Source organism: Emys orbicularis, chromosome 1 (assembly GCF_028017835.1).
Source record: "Emys orbicularis isolate rEmyOrb1 chromosome 1, rEmyOrb1.hap1, whole genome shotgun sequence".
Classification (NCBI taxonomy): domain Eukaryota; kingdom Metazoa; phylum Chordata; order Testudines; family Emydidae; genus Emys; species Emys orbicularis.
In genome coordinates this window covers 64664388-64687606 of record NC_088683.1, presented here as the reverse complement: position 1 = coordinate 64687606, position 23219 = coordinate 64664388, and the positions used below count along the sequence as shown (strand labels likewise).

The window sequence follows — 23219 nt, the reverse complement described above, 5'->3', positions numbered from 1 at the left end:
GGGAGATATGACTGCTCTCTACAAATATATCAGAAGGAGAAACACCAGGGAGGGAGAGGAGGTACTTGAGTTAAGGATCAATGCTGGCACAAGAACAAATGGCTATAAACTGGCCATCAACAAGTTTAGGCTTGAAATTAGATGAAGGTTTCTAGCTATCAGAGGAGTGAAGTTCTAGAACAGCCTTCCCAGGGGAGTACTCAGGACAAAAAAACTAATTTGTTTCAAGATTCAGCTTGATAAGTTTATGAAGGGGATGGTATGGTGAGATTGCTACTGTGGCAGATGGCCCATCCATCCATGTCTGCTATTAGCATATATGTCCAATGGCCAGAGATGGGACACTAGAGGGGGAGGGTTCTGGGTCTTTTCTACAGAAAATTCTTTCCCAGGTGTCTGGTGAGTGGGTCTTGTTTACATGTTTGGGGTCTTAACAATTTGCCATACTTGGAGTGGGGAAGGAATTTTCCTCCAGATCAGATTGGCAGAGACCTTGGAGGGTTTTCACCTTCCTCTGCAGCATGGGGCACAGGTCATTTGCAGGTTTAAACTAGTGTAAATGGTGGATTTTCTGTAATTTGAAGTCTTCGCATCAAGATTTGAGGGCTTCAGTAACTCAGCCAGAGGTTATGGGTCTGTTACAGGAGTAGGTGGTTGAAGTTCTGTGGCCTGCAATGTGCAGGAGGTCAGACTAAATTATCATGATGGTTCCTTCTGGCATTAAAGTCTGAGTCTAATAGCAATCATAGGTCTGATGGATTGGAGTTGAGTTGCTGCCAATCATACATCAGTGCATGTGACCTCCTTGGATCCCAGGGGCCCATAGAGTGAATAGGGCCTTTTCAAATCACTGGCAGTTGGATCTTTTATCTGTACCAGTGGGGCCTTCGCAATAGGTTTGTCGTGCTGAGTAATGGCTAGAGGCCTTTTCAGAACCTAGAGAGGGAGCGCTCTTTGACTGGCATGGTATCTCCTGCATCCAGGTCTAGATCTTTGAAAACTGAACAAGTATCTCCAACAAATAAAGTTCTGCAGGGTTTTGCTGGAAAAGCTCGTTACTGCTTTAAAATCTCTAGATTGAGTTGAGTGTCTCAAGCACCTGATGCCTACTTCTCACACCTCTGCAAGGTAGAAGTAAGAGTACCAGGTTCAAGACAGGTGCCAATCACCAAGATGGCGGCAGCTGAGAGAGTGCCTGCCTATTGCCAGGAACTTCAGGCATATCCACATAGGGACAATTGGACATAATTTGTCACATGGCTAATAAAAATACTGGTTCTCCACTGGCTTACACCGTGGTGGTCCTTTTGGCCTGTAGAAAGTGGGCACAAAATTCTACTAAATCAGAATAGTTGCTGTTTACACCCACTTTGCAACTCCTTTTGAACAATTATGAATGACTGCAATGAAAAAGGGAACAGTGAAATTGTAAACTAAAAGGGTAGGCTTATCAAACGTAAGTGGGAGACTTTTCTTTCCTGGTGCTACATCTACATTGTGGAATTCTCTCAAGAGAAAAGAAATTCCTCACTACTTCCAGAAGTAAATGCAAAACTAATGTATTTAACTTAGCTTTCCCTCAGTTTTTCTCATGCCACTCTAACTCCCATTCTCGCACACCCCTATTCACTTGCATGTTAACGCTCTCTCTCTCTCGCTCTCTCTCTCTCTCTCTCTCTCTCTCTGTAAAAATCTACAAATAAATCAAGCTCTGTTTCCTATAGGTTAGAATACAGTACATAGAAGAAGATCACATGTTGCAGTGATTGGAACCGCATACGTACCAAGTTTCAGCGGGGTAGCCGTGTTAGTCTGTATCAGTATAAACAATGAGGAGTCCTTGTGGCACCTTAGAGACTAACAAATTTATTTGGGCATAAGCTTTCATAGGCTATAACCCACTTCAGATGCATGGAGTGGAAAATACAGTTAGCAGGTATAAATATACAGCACATGAAAAGATGGGAGTTGCCTTACCAAGTGGGGGGGTCAGTGCTAACAAGGCCAATTCAGTTAGGGTGGATGTGGCCCATTCCCAACAGATGACAAGAAGTGGGTTATAGCCCACGAAAGCTTATGCCCAAATAAATTTGTTAGTCTCTAAGGTGCCACAAGGACTCCTCGTTGTTTATACGTACCAAGATAGATCTGATTTGTACAGAATCTCTTGTCCTGAAATAGACCTAGGCTTGAAATTCAGTGCAATTTCAAAACAGCAGGGGTTTACAAAGGTGGGTTTTAAAAGGCTTTCTGGTATCATAGAAACAAGGTATATGAAGGAAACTGTTACTATCACAATGAGAATAAGGAAAGACTAAGCGTGAGACTTGAATAATAATGGGTTCTGCAGTGCTAACTACACCTCGGAGTTATGTCTGTGGTATTCAGTTTAACCACTAAAGCTTCTCAAATCTAATCATTTCATGCCATGTACCCTGGCACTGTTGTATAGCAGCTGTCCCTTTGTAGTTGATATGTAATTACATCATGAAAAGACTTTAATTACCATATTACTAAATTACCAGCAGGCAGTCCTCTGGTACAGCACTAGCTCACTTCTGCATGGACTAGTAGGCTTACCCAAGCTGAACATTTTCAGTTGGGTATGGAAGGGAGGAAAACTGTGCTAATTCTAGGTTTTGTGATGTACTCTTATTGAGCATGATGTTGTGGCCTTAGCAGATAATGCTAATGTCAATGATATAATTAATTTTTTTGCTAACCAAGGAGTCACAGTTCTACAGTAGCTGAACATGATATCAACATCCTACTAAAAATGAGGTGACATCTTCACAGTCTGATAAACTACAGAGAGAGCCACTTCCGCTCTCTAATTGGTGGGCCTGGTCATTCTTAGATTCTGTCATAAATATACCTTCTTGTACAGTGAAAATCTATATCTGAACTTTGGCCAAAGATTTTTAATGTGTCTCTTTCTCTCTAAGCTAAACATCAGCCTACCTGGCACACTGTCTCCTCCATGGGGGAAGGGAAAATGAAAAGAGAGTCTTTCAGTGCTTTCCTTTTAAAGGTACAGGTCCCAAGGTCAAGCCATCTATTTGGTTCCCTTCAAACATTGTGTGAAATGAGTGCTGGCAGGAAGGATATTCAGCAACATTCATGCAAGGTTATCTGGGTAGCTGACTGCAGCACTATAGGTCTTGTATTCAATAAAGTTTCCAGTTTATATTGGTCTCAGTCTATTACATTGCACTTTGCATACCAGTGTTACGTACACAATCTATAGTCACCAGGCCAGAGTATCTGAATAGCTGCTTTGTAAAAGACAGTAAAACTTCACTGCTCACTTAATTCAAATAGAATTATTTAATTGTGTATTGTTAGAGTAACTTCTAATTTTAAAAAAATGATACAAGTCTTGTTAAGTTCGTTTTCGCCTCGCTTTGGTGGGTTTATTTGTTGTTGTTGCTGGGGTTTTTTTTAAAGTCAGTCAGTAGTTTAGCGATAGAGGGATAGTAAACCAGGAAATGGACAGATGTTCTTTGCTGATTACTAGCCAAGTACAGTGATGGCTGACTCAGTGTAACAGTTGCCCAATATCATTCCGATGACTCTTATGTGATATGAAGAGATTAGCCCTCTTGGCCACAAAAGTTCCTTTAGTTTTCATGGTGGCCCCAGCATGGATCTGCCCATTTTATCAGAGAATGCAAGTATCACCATTTTGTGCTGCATTATATACGGTGGTGCTACGAAGTCTTTCAACAGCTGCACTTTTATCACTCCATTGAGAAACAAAAGACAAGCTGATTGGTTTCCCCACAAAGTCCCCAAACTCTGGCTAATCTGCAAATAGATTCTTGAACTTTTTTTATTTGTGTGCAAACGAAAGGATCAAAACAAGGGATGAGAATTTCAAAGGCTTTCACAAATTGGAGGGTCATTGGACTTTACTTTGCTTAATCAGATTTTCGTATTGATATTTTGTTTTGTTCCCTTCTCCTCACTCCACCCCTCTCGTTTATATTTGGAAAGCTCTCTCCTTTTAAAAATGTCGGACATACCTAGGTTTCCAGGAAAAAATGTCTCTTCCTTTTTCTAATGTACTTCAGATAGTTAGTTAGATGACAGTAACATACTGGGTAATTGCTTTACACAGGGTATTCACATTTGGGTTAAGATTAATCAGTCTCACTACTGTTGGAAAATAAGTGTGTCATATCCACACTTGTTGCCATTCACAAAAGAGGAGAAAAATAAAATAATGAATATTGGTTGAAGTTGAAGCTACCTTCTCCCAATACCAGCTTTGGAGCCAGGGCCGGCTCCAGGCACCAGCCCACCAAGCTGGTGCTTGGGGCGGCACCTGGAGGGGGGTGGCGCGGGGCTCCGGCCCGAGAACGGGGCCGCGACCGGGCTCGCCACCCTCCCCCCGGCGCTGCTTCTGGCCGCCGGGGAGAGCGGAGCCCCGGCCGGGCTCGCCGCCCTCCCCCCGGCGCAGCCTCTGGCCGCCGGGGAGAGCGGAGCCCCGGCCGGGCTCGCCGCCCTCCCCCCGGCGCAGCCTCTGGCCGCCGGGGAGAGCGGAGCCCCGGCCGGGCTCGCCGCCCTCCCCCCGGCGCTGCCTCTGGCCGCCGGGGAGAGCGGAGCCTCGGCCGGGCTCACCGCCCTCCCCCCGGCGCAGCCTCTGGCCGCCGCGGAGAGCGGAGCCCCGGCCGGGCTCGCCGCCCTCCCCCCGGCGCAGCCTCTGGCCGCCGGGGCTCCGCTCTCCCCGGCGCGGCTCGCCGCCCTCCCCTGCGCGGGGGGGCGGCAGGAGGCTTTTTTGCCTGGGGCGGCAAAAAAGCCAGAGCCGGCCCTGTTTGGAGCTCACTGAGTTTCTTCTCCTTTCCCTTCTGGGTCATATCTGCTTGTTTTCATTTCATCACCAGTCATTAATAGTCCTCGGAAGGGGAGTTCACTTTTAGAGTTAATGATTGTACAAACTAGATGAGAGAGGCAGGGAAATAGCCATGTGTCCACTGGCTGAAGCACAGTGCTATAATGGAAACAGAATTTTTAAAAAGGGAGAATTGAAGGAGCACTATGATTGCACTACTCAGGACATTGTTAGCAGTATGATTTGTCCTTATATCTATATGCCTATTTAAAAATAAAGCATGGGGAGGCAATTTGCATAGCTTCATACTATTTTTGTTTTACTCTTTAAGGTTTATAATTAGGACCCTACCAAATTCACAGCCATGAAAAACGCATCTCAGACTGTGAAATCTGGTCATCTCGTCTGAAATCTGGTCTTTTGTTTGCTTTTACCCTATACTATATAGATTTCATGGGGGAGTCCAGCGTTCCTCAAATTGGAAGGCCTGGCCCAAAAGGGTGTTGCAAGGGAAGTCACAAGGTTATTTTGGGGGGGGGGGGGTTGTAGTTATTGCCACCCTTATTTCTGCACTGCCTTCAGAGCTGGGCAGCCAGAGAGTGGCCGCTGCTGACCAGGCACCCAGCTCTGAAGGCAGTGCCCTGCCAGCAGCAGTTCACAAGTAAAGGTGGCAATACCATACCATGCCACTCTTACTTCTGCGCAGCCGCTGGCGGCAGCTCTGCCTTCAGAGATGGGCTCCCGGCCAGCAGCCACTGCTCTCTAGCCACGCAGCTCTGAAGACAGCACCACCGCCAGCAGCAGCGCAGAAGTAAGGGTAGCAGTACCACAACCTTGTGACTCCCCCACAACTCGTTTTTGGGTCAGGACCCCTAAAATTACAACACCGTGAAATTTCAGATTTAAATACCTGAAATCATGACATTTACGATTGTTAAAATCCTATAACCGTGAAATTGACCAAAATGGACCGTGCATTTGGTAGAGCCCTAGTTATAATAGTATTTAAAAAACCTGTAAAATAATCTGATCTTTCTCTTCTGATTTTCTTCATTCCCTATTAGCTAATCTGGATTTACTTTGTCCTTTTTATTAATCATTAGTCTGCATGGCAGTCTTAATTGTCTTATTTATGTACCACTATAACAATAATAATAATCAGCAATAATAATCATACTTCACTCTGAGAGTCCATAGATCCCAAAGTGCTTTACAAAAGAAGGGAAGTATCATTATCCCTATTTTATGGGTTAGGAGACTGAGGCTCAGAGAAATTATCTGACTTGCCCAAGGTCACATATTGTGCTGACTCAGCAAAAAATCCACACAACCTTTGGAATAGCACCCATGCTTGTTGCTTAAGTCCTCCTGCACGGGGAGCAGAAGAGATCTAAGCCATTTATTTTGTGTAAGCCTTTTTCTCATTAGAACCTTAAAAATTTCTAGGTAACAGGATTATGCCTTTTCTTTAAAATCTATGGCCATTTAGAATCTTCAGGATGCTCTCTCACCAAGTTCATTATTAAAAATAGTTGTAGGTCCTATTTTGGCCAAACTATCTGTGCCCTTTTTAGATTATTGAAACTTCCTGGGACCATAACTGAGGTGCAAAGACCACTGAAGATATTGAAATCTTTGGTTGCCTAGCTTCAGCCCATCCAGCTCAAGTGCAGTGCAGACTGGATTGAAACTACCCTTTTAAAACAAAGCTGGTGTTTAAAAATAAATTTGAATTTCTCTCTCTCCTCCAGCTACAGTCTGGTGTGCAGAACAGTCTGTCTTCACTCAGCAGAAAGTCATGGAAATAAATGTACTGTCATTCACACTGGGAACATATAAGCAAATCCCGCATTCCCTCCATTTTTTCTTTTTGCCTCCCTTGCTTTAGAAGCCTGGCTTGTATGCATGTGGGAGTCACTGTTGCTCCCAGTGTTCCATCCTCTTTGTGCAAGGAGAAGTTAGAATTGCAGAAAGGTTAAAAAGAACAGTAGCAACTTCAGGTTTTACAGCATTTTATCCTGATGAAACTGTTGGAGGTGATTTCGAATAATACCATAATTGGCTATCCTCCTTTAATGATTACTTTAATTTAAAAGTAAATAAAAGTAGTTGACAAGAAACAAGCCTTTACATTTAGTGGTGAGAAAGCAGAGACTTTCCTGATCTCAGTGGACAATGCGTTTCAGAAGACAGGTGCATTATATCTAACTGAGTGACTGCCTACAATGATCCATTTTGCAATGAAGAGGCACAGAGGCCTGTATCAGCAGGTCAGGAGAGTTAAAGAGAAAGGAATTAGGTTTAAAGACAAAGCTGAATGAAAAAAGACTAGAGTCCATCCCACGCATGGATTCCTTTGAAGACAAAACAGCGTTCTTACCTCTTCCCCAAAGCTTATTCATTTCTATGAGAGGACTTGTATTACGTTCCTAGCCCTCTAGCATAGTGTTTGTGGCATTGCAAACAGCCCTGCATACTTGGTAGTTTGTGTAAAATGGGTCTTCAGTCCTGACCATCTCTCCTTCTTCCATATGTGAACTGCTGTCATTGCAGGTTACGTGGAAGTGGAGGGTATGTTACTTTTGCAGTAGCCTCTGGGGATAGGCTAGCCACTTTCTGCTTGTTACCAGCTCCCAAAAGGCATGCATTTTCTTGCTTTCTCACTCATGGGATTTCCCTTTTTTTTTTTTTTTTTTTAAGCTACATTAGCCACTGTAAATGGAATCACTCCCTATTTATTTATATTACAGTAGCACAAACTGAGATTGGGTTGCCATTGCATTAACATTGTATATGTACATAGTAGGCTAGAGAATCCATGCCCTGACAAGATAGACAAATGATGGGAGAAAGGAAGTTTTCTCCCCACTTTATAGTTGGAGAACTGATGCAGAGAGAGGTGAACATCATACAGGAAGTCTGTGGCACAGCTGAGAACTGAATCCAGGTCTCCCAATGCAGTGCATTAACCACAAGACTATCCTTCCACCTATGCCTTTTTGACAGATCACTCAAAGGAGGCTCTTGTGGATTCTTCCTTAATCTTTTCAGAACCAATGCTGAGGCATATCAAGTAGGAAAGGGTTTAGAGGGAAGCTTTCCAGATTCACTTGGAGTGTACCTCAAGTCTGTTGAGAACCCTGCTTTGCTGGAAGCCTCTTTCAACTTCTCCTGGCCCTTGGAGTCTACAGGCTTTTCAGGTAACTTAAGCAGTTACAGCTCATCAGCTTCTAGCTAAAATACCTTGAGTCTAGTTTCTTAGAGCTTTATTAGAGACAGAGGTTCCTCATCAACTCTGAGTGTGTATATGTGCAGGAACCCTAGATGAAAACTCTTCCCATAAGATCAGGCAGATGATATTGCCCAGGCTATAGCCAAGGAATGGAGACTTCCACTGAGGTGAGCTGAGATTACTTGTTTAGGTGGGTTGTAGAAAGCTGTGCATTGTTCCCACTGGATCAGTACTTAGTGGTATGTGTGGTGACTCTAATGTCCCCTTTTACTTTGCATGTAGGTTAGAGGTTTTCTTGTCTGTCTGCAAGGGTACCCTCCGGTCCAACCTGTCCACACATTCTATAATCATGCCTTGAAAGGTTATACATAGGTGGATCTATACCAACATAGACTTAACTTTTTCAGGTAGTTTTCAGCCATAGGGATCCTTCTAGATTATTTCTTGATGCTGGATACCCAAACAGGGACAGCAACAAAAAAAACCCTCACCTTTTTTCCACTTTTAGGTGGCCAGGAAACTATACACCAATGTGAAAGATATAGACTTGCCCAGTGATCCGATCATTCTGGCTTATTACTACAGGGCACTTGTCTTGGGAACTAAAAAAAATTAACCAACCAACCAAAACTGTCCCAAAACCGCCAGTTGGTACAATATGTAGCAACCCACCTCCTAACAAAAGCAATAAGGTTATACTACTGTGGTTCTCCTGTCATTTCTCCAGCATACCCAATAAATAATAAAATGTGCTTAAGGTCATAGGCTTGATATTCAAACCTCTCAACAAGCTGTTCTGTGCCAGAGACACACAGTTGTGTATCATCACTGTAACACTGTTGTCGACTTTTACTACTGCTTCTTCTTTCTTGCCACTTCCTTATTCAGGGTCAGCAACTTTTATAGCTTTCTTCCAAAACTCATGATCATCCGCCAGTCTGTCACGCACATCGGTCTCTCTCAGATCCACTGAGATATCCAGTCCACTTACCAAGCCTTTGGACTCCCGCTTGGTCATCTTCCGTCCACAATCGTTGCAAGAGTCATTCTACTGATATAGTGGTCCTGTATCCAATCAATATGCCCCTACCAACATAGCCTACCCTCCCTCAACTTGTCTTCAATAGGAAAAACCTACTTTAGGTGACGTACAACCTCGTTTTGTTTCCTGTCATTGAATGTCCAACCATTTGATGATATCAATATCTTCATTTCTGTGGTGGAGACATACTGATTTCCTTTCTTGTGGCTGGTCAAGTCTGTGTTCCATATGTTAAAATGGTTCAAATTACAGTTTATACACTCAACTTTATTGGCATATTTTTAATCTCAGAGAACTGGGGTCATTTCCCACTATTTGCACCAAGCAGCTTTGGTACAATGCCAGATATCATGCAGGAGAGCACCATTGTCAGCCATCCTATGTATTTAAATTCTTTCACTCTTCTAAGCTCTCTGCCTGTGAAGTGTGGGCATGATCCCCTCACTCAAAGAAGCTAGACCCTGTATTTAATGCTGTCTGCCAGTATGTTAGAGGATGCTTTAAGCCTGCCCATGTCAACAGCCTATACATCCTGGCAGGTATTGCTCTTCCGAATATACTCCAGGAAGTTGCTAGTAGAGTTGAGTCCACAAGGCAATGCACAGATCCAAGACATCTGCTATGTGACATAACACCAATGTTGAGTCAACTGAAGTCACAACGAAGCTTTCTTGCCGCTGTTAAACCCCTAACATTGTCACCCAAACAGACAAGGGTTCAGTTATGGCAAATGAGTAGAGAACAATCCTGTAGCCTGTGCGCTTTGGCATCCACAAGTCAAGCACCTTCCACACAATACAGATTAGCCCTGGTCTATCTAGCATTGCCTTAATTGACTCTGCACTGGAGTTGACTGGTCTAGGGAGGCAGTGATTAGGTGGGACTACATCACTGACCCCAGTACCTCTGACTGTGGCAGAGAGCCTCAAAATATGAAGCATCTCCTGAAATGCCAGCAGCTTGAGTGTGATTGCTCTTCCAGTGACCTGGTGGAGTGCAGTGATCCAGCAATTGCATGGGTGTGGAGGGAAAGCAGTATGAGGACACAAGTAGTAGCAGCAAACCATGGTCCCGCTATTTGTTTTAAGTAATCAAATTGGACAAGGATCAAAGCTGAAGCAAGGAGTCCAGATGAATATGGACAATCTTTTCCAAGCTGAGATGAACTCCATCAGAAGAAGACCACCTGGGAGCAGCTTTTGCAATCAAAAGGCCAGTGAGACCAGCCTGGAGAAGACTCATCCTGAAGAAGACAAATTCACTATTGGAATCATTTTAAAAACATCTATTAATTGTGAAAGCCAGTCTGAATTATTCAGTCTGTGCTGGATAGTGTACTTGCAGAGTTGACTATGGTTCGTGCAGATAACATCTATTGACCTCAGCCATAGTTATTCATTCTGTATACCTGCATACAATCCTGGTATAGAAGTTGATAATCAAACTCTATGTATCTTTCCAGACACATTCCCTTCAATTCCAACAACTTCCAACTCCTGGAGATTCCTGCTAAACCATGGTAACCTCTGCACACAAGAAATAACCAGGGCAGAGTGAGGGACCCCCAAGCTAGGAGTCCCCTCTAACTGATGATGATAGGTGTTGGTGTGTTGATTGACAAGGGGAGTTCAGTATGAAAATCCATACTCATTATTCTCTGAGGCAGTGAGAAAGCCGATCAACTCAGGTGTTAGTATGAATGAGGAATAAGCCCTCCCATTGAAATGCACAAGGACTGCTCCTCTACTGCAAACAGCTTCTACTTGACTATTGTTATTCTGCATTAAAAGTAGAATAAATCTTTTTGTAAAAAATCAACCAATCAGAATAGAGGCTTTGAAATATATTAGCAACCCTTATTTTGTCCAGAGTGCCTTACAAGGAGTGTGAAATAAACGTTCAAAAGTAAATGTGAGTAAATCATACAATTTGAAAGAAAATAAAAACTGAAAATTCTGTATATTGTGTTGTAGACTTGTGCTTAGGGAGATCTGCTAAGTTTATAAGCTCACCTCTTCCACAAAATCCATACAGTGGCAGAGCCACGTAGCTTTTCACTGCAGCTCTCTGACCCTGGGAATGCAGAAGGAAATAGCTGTATATCAGCTATATTGGGGGGAAGGAGGGGAATCTATAGTAGATGCTCTTGCACATCTTGCCTTCCTCTTTGGTTTGTTGGTTGGTGAGCACTCCCCCTCCCTGTTTCAATCGGCATAGGGAGCTAGCCCAAGAGGTTATGGAGGGGGCCAGAAGATTGTACTCCCTATCAATGAGAGCTACAGTAAAAGAAAAACTTTTCTGTTCAGTTGAAAGAGAAATTATCCAGTATTTGTGATCTGTATATGAATAATTATATATGCAAGGGTTAGGTCTGATGCTGCCACTAAGGAATGTAAAGAAACCAGGGTTGAGAGATTCTTTCTTTCCATCTACTCTCCTTTCACAGAGAATTTCATCCGCTCTGACTCTTCCTGATTCTGGGTTTTGTTGATTGTATGTTATGCTCGTGGGGGCATTGAGGAGAGATGAGGCATTTGCAAGCTTGTCTGATATGAGTGGGTGAATCCTCCAGTGTAAATGGAACATTCTTGTTGAATTGTGGGAGTTTTGCTATAGCCTTCACTGGGACCAGGATTTCACCCCCTGTGGGTTTTGATAATGGACATGTCACCATTGGAACTCATCCTTGTTAACCGCTAACTAAATTTCACACCATGGTCTATTTTAGTGTCCTGCTGGGTCCTCCTTAATCTGTAAAATTATAGTGCTGGTGCTATGGTTCCATGAATGTCGCTGATACAGCAAGATGTTTGTAGAAGCCAGCTGAAGTAAGACACTGAGAAATTAATCTGTCGTATTAAAAGCAGACTAGTCTAGTTAGAAGTAAGGGAAACAAAGGTTGTGTGTTTTAATATATTTAAACCCCATCAAAATTCTTACACAACAAATCTCTTTTATATACGGGAACATCTAAACAATTTTATTCTGCTCATTTTCTAAGCATTTGTATTTATTAGCAATTTGTTAAAAAGATAAATAGAGCTGATTTGTTTTAAGCATCGCAGAAACCAGCAGTTGTGCTTTCTGATCTTTATTAAAAAGTACCCATTAGACCAATTCCACAGTTACAGGATTTACATGTTTTTCTCAGCTATTTTGTGACACAACTAATTAAAATCTACTTCTTTGTTCCCCTTTGAATGTAATAAAACCTTGCCTTATTCTTTGTCATTCTAATCCCTCTTTCTTTTCCATTGACACATTTCTAATACCTCTTCAGACAAGTCAGACACTTCTGCCTCACATGTACAGAATCCCCACTGCTCAACACCTTTTGACAAAATGGATACATCCTCCCGTGGCTTGGAAGTGATATACGCTGTCAAAAAGTGTTTTCCAAATGGTTTCTCTTTGTCACCTCTACCCGATTTTATCCTCCATTGTAGAAATGTGCAGTTTAATGTTGCGTTTCAAATCATTTTCGGCTGAAAAAGTGTGTAATGGAATCAGGGCGTCCCATGAATACTCTTAACAGTAGGAGATGCCTCTTTTGTTTTGAACACTAGATTCCCAACAGACCCGCGACAGCAGGGAAATTACACTTTTGACCTTATTCACTAAAGTGTTCCTTTCTCTTTATGATTAAATGAGAGTAACCAACAATGACTTTCTCTAAAATGCATGAGTTTCCCTCTTTTATATGGTTTTTACACGAAAGGATGCCTGGAAGTTCCCAGATGATTGCCTCCTCTTAAGGGGACTCCTCTGCCCTGTGCGTGCATTCTCTCTCTCACGGTTTTATATAAAAAGTGTTTTATGCATTTTTTTAAGGGATAAAAGATTGATTTTCCTCATAATCCTTAGTAGCAGGAACAACACTGAAATGCAGTGACCAGTTACCCATTTTTGTTGCCTCATGAACCATTCAATTTAAAGGCAGAAAGTAAAAATCTTGCCCCTACCATTGCTTTAGGGTATTGGCACTGAATATGACAAATAAACAGAACTTTAAATATGTGTGAGAATGCATTGGACACAGTGCTCACGTGCTCAGAGATCATTCAGTTGGCCATAATGAAATGCACAGTTGAGTCAAACTGAAATAAAAATGGTAACATTTTATGAAGAATTCACATGTACCCCTCTTACGCTTCCACCTTGTGCATGTTTCCCTTCATATACTTGTGCACTGGGCTTTGGCCCATCCAACCGGTAGGTAAATGCAATACTGCTTGGATTTCCCCATGGATTAACCTGGTCAGAAAAGAGGTAGCAATAACAGGTTTTGGTTCATCCAGTTTTAAATACTTGAATTGGTTTTTATTTCTTAAATGCATATTTTTCTCTACATTTCTACCAGCTCTACGCTACTAAAAATAACTGCCCTTATTTGTAGAACCCACGTAGACATGCTGTGAAAAGCACATGGTGCAATTTCACAGTATTATTTATGTAGGGTCTACACTAAGAATAGAAGTTATTGGGCTCAATACAGGGGTAACTGGGTGAAATTCTATGGTCTGTATAATAAAGGAATCTAATAGTGATCTAATGATCCCACTGCCCTTAAAATATATGAACAGTTTTTTTCCCCCATTTATTTAATTGCTATGGGATGAAGTGGTGTTTTTCTGGGCGGGGAACAGCACAAAGCCAATAAGCTGGAAGAAAAGTGAACTTTCAAAGTAAATACAATTTGGGGCCTAAGGTATTTGACACTTCTTATTTCATTTCCTGCAGTAAGTGCTTTTTTTATTTCTTCATAGCTGATAAAAATTAATGATTGCTCTGGATCTGAAGTAACCTTGTCATCAAGGAATATTCTGTTAGTGTTGACATACTCATTCCCTACAAACATGAATCACCCAGCCTCATATAGCAGCCTCACCCTCTGGCTGTACTATAATGTTTCACTAGTGTAGTTAAAATTAAAATGTCAGCATTAAATATGGCAGAACCAGATGGGCTGTGGGAACAATAGCCTCTCCAAATCCAGTAGTTTTCTATCTAGCTATTCCCTTAAAGAGGGGGACAGCCTCCAAAACATAAGTGTTCGGCCAGTTGAAATTCTAGTATAAAATCTCACAGCCACAATCCCACAATATTCTGGGAGCTAGCACTTTTCATTACATACATACACACACACACACACACACACACACACACACACCCTTCGTGTGTGATGGAAGCAATAATGCTATAACATGGCATTGCTGGTATGTGAAATACAAAGTTAAAAGCGGAGTTCCCCCAGCACTGTAGAAATATGTATTTTATACTTTTCAAAATAGTTATTTTAATGTTTTTAGTTCCCACGTCAGTCGTCAAGATTGCACCTTTAAAATCAAGTCATTTTTAAAGTGACTGTAGTACTGATGTTGATCATACTGGAGATTGAGGGCCTTGTCCACACAACAGACTCTGTTTAGGCAGCAGCAGTACTTCAGGGGTCATGGAGGGGTCGGTGAGAGGGTACTTCAGTCTCCATGTCCAATTAGGGCTGATCCAGTATCCTTTGGATTCATTGGAAAGATTCCCTTCTACTTCAATGAGTATTAGACCAGAACTTTAATCCTTAGCTTCCTTGGTGAGATCGCCAACAAGCTTGCCAGTTGTGGTGCCAGCATCTGTGATGTGGACTGAAAGTAACAACCTTCAGCGATATGTAGCTGTTAAATGGCTTGGACTGAGTACTGGATAGCTTGAGAGAGTGGTAATGGGATATTGAGCACTACTATTGATCTGAGCTGAATTCAAACCGGTGACCTAGAAGTGAAAGCCTGAGTGTCCCATTTCTAATCTCTTGAGCTATCTAGTCCCTCAGTCCAAGCCATTTTACTCTTATGGGCAGTTGCAACTCTCTCTCACATTAAGATAAATTCTAGATTTTTATATTTAACACTAATAAAATTCAAGGAAATTCAGGACTTAGGCTCTGTTCCATCCTAAAGTCACCTTTTTGCTTTGATTGTTCCAAGGTTCTCATGCTGGGCTGTACTGTTTCACACCATATGGCTATAATAGCTAGTCAAAACAAGCTGGGCCCATGAAACACTGCCTTTCCTACCTTAGAATGTCATTGTGTGTGCGCAATATTAATCCCTTGGGGCTCAGTTCTACCCTCAGATATATGCCTGAGACAGGCATCGAACTTAAACAGGAAATATTCCAGTGTCTTCCAGGAAGCACCTGAGCCCTAAAATGTATTTTGATATAGATCTCTTAAGTGGTAGCTTTTTGAAAAACAGTAGAACTCATAAGTTAATAGTCTAACAATAGTACTGATGTGAGTGATGCTTCCATTGACTTTAACATTAGCTCCTTCAGACCAAATTTAGGATCCACGGAATCCTTCCAATTCATTCTTTTAAGATAAAAAATTCTGTTAACGTCTTTTGATCATTCTAGCATGGCACAATACAGACTATTGATCAACATGCTGAAACCCTAGACCCTTCAAACTGTGTCAGACCATTACTTACGAGTCAAATTACACTGGTCTACAATTTTTGAGAAGTCGTCTGCTTCAGAGATAAAATGTGCTATTTATTATGTATTTTGATGTGCTGAATTCAAATATGACAATTAAAACAACTGATTGGCTACTGTTTCTAAGATTTTTAAGTTTTTACATTTTATGTCTATGTATATTGTGTAGATAGTAGAGTTTTAATCATAAATTGTAAACCTAGGTCTTTTCATGTGTTTATGGTTGCTTTACATGATAATATTTCACCTGTCCTGTTTATGTAACACTTTAAAAATCAGCAAAAGGGTTATATAAATAAAATTTATTATGAAACAAAAGGCAAAAAACTATTCTGTACATAGTTTAGTCCTATTCAGTGTCTACTCGGCGCTTCTTGGCTTGTCTCTTGTATTCATTAAATGGAGCATCTCTTGTCACTGTCCAGCAATAGTCTGCAAGCATTGATGGGCTCCATTTACCCTGATAGCGTTTCTCCATTGTTGCAATGTCCTGGTGAAATCGCTCGCCGTGCTCGTCGCTCACTGCTCCTCAGTTCGGTGGAAAAAAATCTAGATGAGAGTGCAAAAAATGTATCTTTAGTGACATGTTGCAACCAAGGCTTTTGTATGCCTTGAGGAGATTTTCCACCAACAACCTGTAGTTGTTTGCCTTGTTGTTTCCGAGAAAATGTATTGCCACTAACTGGAAGGCTTTCCATGCCGTCTTTTCCTTGCCACGCAGTGCATGGTCAAATGCATCATCTCGAAGTTCACGAATCTGAGGACCAACAAAGACACCCTTCCTTTATCTTAGCTTCACTTAACCTTGGAAATTTTCCACGGAGGTACTTGAAAGCTGCTTGTGTTTTGTCAATGGCCTTGACAAAGTTCTTCATCAGACCCAGCTTGATGTGTAAGGGTGGTAACAAAATCTTCCTTGATTCAACAAGTGGTGGATGCTGAACACTTTTCCTCCCAGGCTCCAATGACTGTCGGAGTGGCCAATCTTTCTTGATGTAGTGGGAATCTCTTGCACGACTATCCCATTCGCAGAGAAAACAGCAGTACTTTGTGTATCCAGTCTGCAGACCAAGCAAGAGAGCAACAACCTTCAAATCGCCACAAAGCTGCCATTGATGTTGGTCATAGTTTATGCACCTCAAAAGTTGTTTCATGTTGTCATAGGTTTCCTTCATATGGACTGCATGACCAACTGGAATTGATGGCAAAACATTGCCATTATGCAGTAAAACAGCTTTAAGACTCGTCTTCGATGAATCAATGAACAGTCTCCACTCATCTGGATCGTGAACGATGTTGAGGGCTGCCATCACACCATCGATGTTGTTGCAGGCTACAAGATCACCTTCCATGAAGAAGAATGGGACAAGATCCTTTTGACGGTCACGGAACATGGAAACCCTAACATCACCTGCCAGGAGATTCCACTGCTGTAGTCTGGAGCCCAACAGCTCTGCCTTACTCTTGGGTAGTTCCAAATCCCTGACAAGGTCATTCAGTTCACCTTGTGTTATGAGGTGTGGTTCAGAGGAGAAGGATGGGAGAAAATGTGTGTCCTGTGACATTGATGGTTCAGGACCAGAAGTTTCATCCTCATCCTCTTCCTCTTCCTCGTCTGACTCAAGTGAGAATGATTCTGGTGCATCAGGAACCGGCAGTCTTTCTCCGTGGGGTACTGGGCGTATAGCTGATGGAATGTTTGGATAATGCACAGTCCACTTTTTCTTCTTTGACACACCTTTCCCAACTGGAGGCACCATGCAGAAGTAACAATTGCTGGTATGATCTGTTGGCCCTCTCCAAATCATTGGCACTGCAAAAGGCATAGATTTCCTTTTCCTGTTCAACCACTGGCGAAGATTTGTTGCACAAGTGTTGCAGCATATGTTGGGGCCCACCTCTTGTCCTGATCTCCAATTTTGCAGCCAAAATAAAGGTGATAGGCTTTCTTAACCATAGTGGTTATACTGCGCTTTTGTGATGCAAAAGTCACTTCACCACAAACATAGCAGAAGTTATCTGCACTGTTCACACAAGTACGAGGCATCTCTGCTCACTTTGGCTAAACAGAAATGTGTCCCTTTGCAAAATCAAACACTGACAAATAAGAGAGCACGACACTGTATGATTTCTAGAGCTGATATAGGGCAATTTGTTCAGCAGAGTGATGTAAGCTTCGTTATGATTGCATCATCCATGACTTCTAGGAATAACATGATGCAATTCATATCATGCAATACCAGCTTCAGATTGCATCATTCATTGTTTTGCCTAAAAAGCAAGTACTGTCCAAACCCAGTCATAGATTTATTCATAGATCCAGTCAAAGATGTATTTTAGTCATTTCTGGTTTAAATTGAGATCCCTTCCCTTTATAACTCACTTATCCTCCGCCATTCCCAAGTCAAGGGTCGTATATACTGACCCAATAGCATATCTTGAAAACTAGAGTCAATCAACAATTTTAAGCATCATTTTCGTTCTCAGTGACCCAGAATTAGTAAAGTTTGACTACATTTATTTCAGAAGCATTTTGGCTGTAGAGCAGTGTTACAGATGAAAGGGTTATGAAAACTGGCTAATGTATTTGAGCAGTTGTCTCTGTTTCAAAGCCACATTAAATTAACCATTAGCAAAAAATAAAGCAAAGTTGCCAGCACACAAAACAGCCAGTGCTGTTCTTATTTCAGTTTTGCAAATGAAGGTGTTGAACTGGGCATACTGCAAAGCCTAATTGTGACTTCCACCATGTCATTTTTACCAGACTGGAATGAGGAAAGGGGGGGGGGGGGGGAAGACCCATTACTAATTTAAACTATATTTAGAAGAAGATTCTGCCAAAATTTCTCCCCAGTGTTCTCCCCATTTTAAAATGATTGAATTATTACCACTAGGGGAATCCCTCCCCACACAGAAAATACATGAAATTTCTGATATTAGTAGCAATGGGCTTCTTAGCTTTCATGAAGCAAATGTGATGCTGTTGGGTGGGTTTCTGTGTGTACCCCTCTAACTTCCACTAATAAACCTGTAGCATCATTTGCATGTGGAGTTCAGAAAAACCAAGAGCAATAAGCTCATGGTCTCTGTCAAAAATATTCCCCCCCCCCACACACACACACACATTTTCCTCCCACTACAAGACCCCTTGCAACTGAAGCCCCACATTTCTGCATTCTCTGCAACATAGATTTAACCTCTCCACGCATCCCTGTTCATTTCCACATAACCCCTACAATCCCACCCAACCCATTTGTTCCCTCTGTCATTCCATTATGTCATTGCTATATTTGCATATTAGCTAGTGATTTGGAGGTTACATTCATCCAATATAGCATTAAATGACTCATGGGGATGTGATGTATTGTAGTTATGCCATAGACCTAATTGTGAAAAGCAGCACTTTAACGGGTGTTTTCCAAGGAGGGTCTGTCTTTTGAATCTCCGCTTAAGGTTCATCAAAGCGTATGTGTGTGTGTATATACAATATACTTTGATGGCTTTTCAGTGCCACTAGGATACCCAATGTAGGGTAGCAGTCAACAAATGGATCAAATTATCAAAGGAATTAAGATGTGAATAGCACAAGTAAAAAGGGCATAAAGGATCACAAAAGGAGGGATCAATATGCTGTTGGAACTGTAAAGACTTGCATTCAAATAACAGTAACTTGTGTATGCATAGTGTAATGTCAAAAAAGGGGGGAAATCAATACAGCACCAAGTGTTCCAATTTTAAGATACACCTCTACCTCAATATAACGCTGTCCTCAGGAGCCAAAAAATCTTAGCGCGTTATAGGTGAAACCGTGTTATATTGAACTTGCTTTGATCCACCGGCGTGCTCAGCCCCCCACCCCGCCACCCCACCACACCCGGAGCACTGCTTTACTGCATTATATCCGAATTCGTGTTATACCGGGTGGCGTTATATCGAGGTAGCAGTGTACTCTAATAATCTAGATGGGCAGATTTGAAGCTTATAAAATCTTTGGGAACATGTATGTCTTCTCTAACCACCATATAAAGCACCATGAGTGCACCACTTGAGGGGCTGCATAAATAATAAAAAAGTATGAGAATACAATTCTATTATTAGAATGGATACATGAACAATAAATACAGTAGAAACATTATGGACCAAATTCTTCCCTGGTGTATCTCCCATTAGCTGAAACAGTTACACAAGGGACAAATGTGGCATTTTATTTTATACAGATATTTTATATGGATGACAGAAATATATTCATTGTTTGGTAGAATTTTCTTTTCTCTGTGCCATTTGCAGAAATGTGTGTGAAATCTGCCAGATGATCTATAGCCATCCCATTACCCGTCTTCCTCTGGCAGGTAGCTAGTTAGATTTGTGTTAAACAGGATTTGCTTTGCCATTTCCATTTGCTGCGAGAATGGATATGTTCTGACATGACATACGACCAATCAATAACTGGAAAGTGGCTTGCATGAGTCATCTGAAGCCAGCAGGTTGGAGAGTGTCAGCCCCTACTGGGATTAAAGCCTGCAAAGGGTTGTTCTGCAATCAGTAATTCTGCAGTATCTCCTCTGGGTGTCTGGCTTTCACGAATAAGAATATACCCTGTAGACTTGGGTTGAAATAACTGCTGTCCTTATTATTTGGGTGCCTGATTTTTCTGAGCTCTAAGAATGAGGTGAATTTGACATAAGCAAATCTACTGTTTTGCTATTCCACCAAAAATAAAATGGGGCAAGAGTTGGCATCCTGTTTTTATAATGTTTTGTGGGGGGTGGGAGGGAGACTTTTTTTTGTCTTGCTCTGGTCCGAGCAGAATAAGCACCCAGCTAATGTTAGAAAAAGCCCACATGTCCCAGTATTTTCTGTAGTCTCTACTGACAATGTTTTATGACAATTGCAGGGCCATAATAATCAGGAACAAAGAAGTTATTCCAATGTCTTCAGAATTCACTCCTGAGACTGAGCGTCAGCGACTACAATATCTGGTAAGAGACCTGAGGATTGTACTAGCTGCTGCTGAATGTTGCTCTGTCATGTGTTCACAGGATTGTTAAGTAACATTTTACTATAGCACATCTATGAGCAAACTGAGTAGGGTACTTAACTCCCTCCCAGTGTTTACTGTGCGATGGTATTTAATGTAGCAGTCTGACATTTGTGTGTGAGAGAGACTGTGGTGCATATTGTTTTCCCGTGTTTTATTAGCATGGCTGACAGAGATCTCTTACCTAGGCTGGATCTACCATAGAGGTGGTTTCATTCAGTGTGGGTGGTCTCATTCAGTGTGGATAACTGTGGATTGGGAGGGATGGATGCTTTACTAGTTTGCTTAGGGCAGCCGAACCCCCTGCAGCCAATGACTAGCTGATGAGAGACAGGATGGTTTATGTACAAAGCACTATTAGCCTATAAGCCATGTAACGAATAACTAAATATATTTTTACTTCTTTCTGACTCAAACCGCCATTTAATTTTTACACCATTAAAACTAACAGTTGAGCCCACTGATTACTGTATGACTGTAACAGGGCGCCGATGGGCCCCTCTAGCTTCTGCCCCTGCTGCACCCACAAACCAGGCGTAGACCTCTGCTTTGGTGCAATCACCCATGCTCTTTATTTAGGGTAGAAGTTCCCACCACCTTGTAGCTACAGAAAGTGTCAGGCTTGCAGCCCCAGGGACTGTTGGCTTCTGCAGCCAGCAGGGGAGAGCGGCCACTAACTCCCTGGCTCCTCCCTTTCCTCTGCCACGGCTTCCTTCCTGCCAGCGTTTATGTAGCCCCTGGCTAACAAGGCCAGTAGCTGTTCCCCGTTTGCCACTTAGGCCTGCGCTTACTCCACCAGCTCCAATTCCCCTTTCCTGATTGGAGCTGTTGTGACAGAGGGCTGGCTCAGGGTGTCCTAGCCAGCACCCTGTCACACACCTGCCCCCTTATGAACCGCCAGGTTCGTCCTTCCTCGGCCTCTCCACCCGCATCCAGTAGGGTTCGTCTGGGGAAGCCTCTCCCCCTTTTTCAGGCAATCACCGGCATCATCTCCTGGAGGTTCCTTCATCCCCCACCCACAAAAAGTACACTGGTCGAGGGGCGGATGTCCCCATAGCTCTGCCACCACCCACAGGTCCTCACACCAATCGCACCCCAGCAAGCATCCTTCTCCTTTATCCCCTTTTCTTCTGGTCAAGGGTCAAGGCCAATCCCAACCTCCTGCAGGACACCTCGGGTTCTCCCAAGCCACCATGCGGGGTCCTTGTTTCTTCTCCTGGGAGCTGCGTTGTGGGGAGCTCCAGTTGCTCCTTTTCTCCCTCTAAGGGACTTGGGCTGGCCATCTCCCCCGCACCTCCTTCCCCTCAATCTACCCTGTCCGGGCTCTGTTGTCTAGGGTTCTCATGGTTGCTACCCCGAGGGCCTTGCTCTTCTTCCTCCCCAGGGCTTCTCAGTCTAGGGGTCCCCCGCCCCTTCTACAGGGAACCTAGGCCTGATGGTCTTCTGCTGTTCCTAAAATACCTTTTATGTTCAGCCTACTCCAACTGTCTCAGTATTTGGCGAGGTAGAGATGCAAGGTTGTTGGGATTTTAAAAACATTTTTTTGAAGGAAATGCCTTTTTGTTTTTCTGTTCAGATTTAATTCCTATTCCAGTTCATTGCTTGAGTCTGAACATTTCAGAGGAAAGAAATACTTTGGGATGTATTCATATTCAGAGAACCAAATACAAAGCAGACCTAATAAATATTTATACTTAGTTATATTTAAAATAATTTGTTTTCCTGTAAAATAAAGAGAATCTGTAGTATCTTGGGAGCCTGGCACTTCTCTAGGAAAATATGAGATAAAGCATTGCCTAGAAGGGATTTTGCTCTTTTGATGTCCTTTCTGGCTTATATTTGAAAACAGCAGCTGATTTGAAAAGCACTTCTGCTGTTTCCCCTGGAATTTTCTTTACCTTTTTTTGTTTATTTCATTTGTATATGTAGCAAATGTGCCTGGGCCATGGGTATCATGTTCAAAGGAAATACACGCAAGACAGCAAGAGTGTGAAACAAAATTAGAGACAATTTCAAACGTTCCATAGGTAACACTTTTACTCCAGTGTTTAAAAAAAAGAGTAGTAGTAGCCATCTAACAGTACTTTGAGGCACTTGGAAAATGAGTGTTAATTAGGGAAAACCTCAAAAGAACCCCAAGCTTATTTAGCTTGAATAAGCATCCAATTCTAAAAGTTCAAATGCTTGGTTATAATGTATCTAAACCACCTGAGATTTCTGGTCATCCTCTTTATCTGTCCAGGGCCATCACCTGTCTCTCTTCATCCTTACATCTCTGAAAACCAATATTCACTGCACTTCCTTGTCTTAAGGGTATTTACTTTGGATTTGTTTGGATGCAAGTCTCTGGCTTCCAGTTTAAATGTAGTTTCCCAGTTCCCTCTCCCATGCATACCGAACAACAGGAAGAAATGCACATTCTGGTCATTTTAACATAAATATTTCACTCTGCAGTTGTCAGTGCCAATGTAATCTTCCTTCTCGTAATATGTGTTTAGCTCAAATGAACTATAAACCCACTCCAGTCTTGTCTCCTCCAGAAATAGAGAAGAAAGTGGCCCGGGTCACTGTTGCAACTAGAGCT

The 23219-nt window shown here is 42.3% G+C and overlaps 1 protein-coding gene across 1 annotated transcript in view; it reads left to right on the top strand.

The window, feature by feature from the left end:
* PPM1H (protein phosphatase, Mg2+/Mn2+ dependent 1H) overlaps positions 1 to 23219 on the top strand; it is a 215536-nt gene that overhangs the window by 142319 nt on the left and 49998 nt on the right. The window contains exon 5 of the mRNA XM_065408660.1: positions 20492 to 20576. Within this exon, the coding sequence (XP_065264732.1) occupies positions 20492 to 20576 (85 nt within the window). The remainder of the gene's footprint in view (positions 1 to 20491; positions 20577 to 23219) is intronic.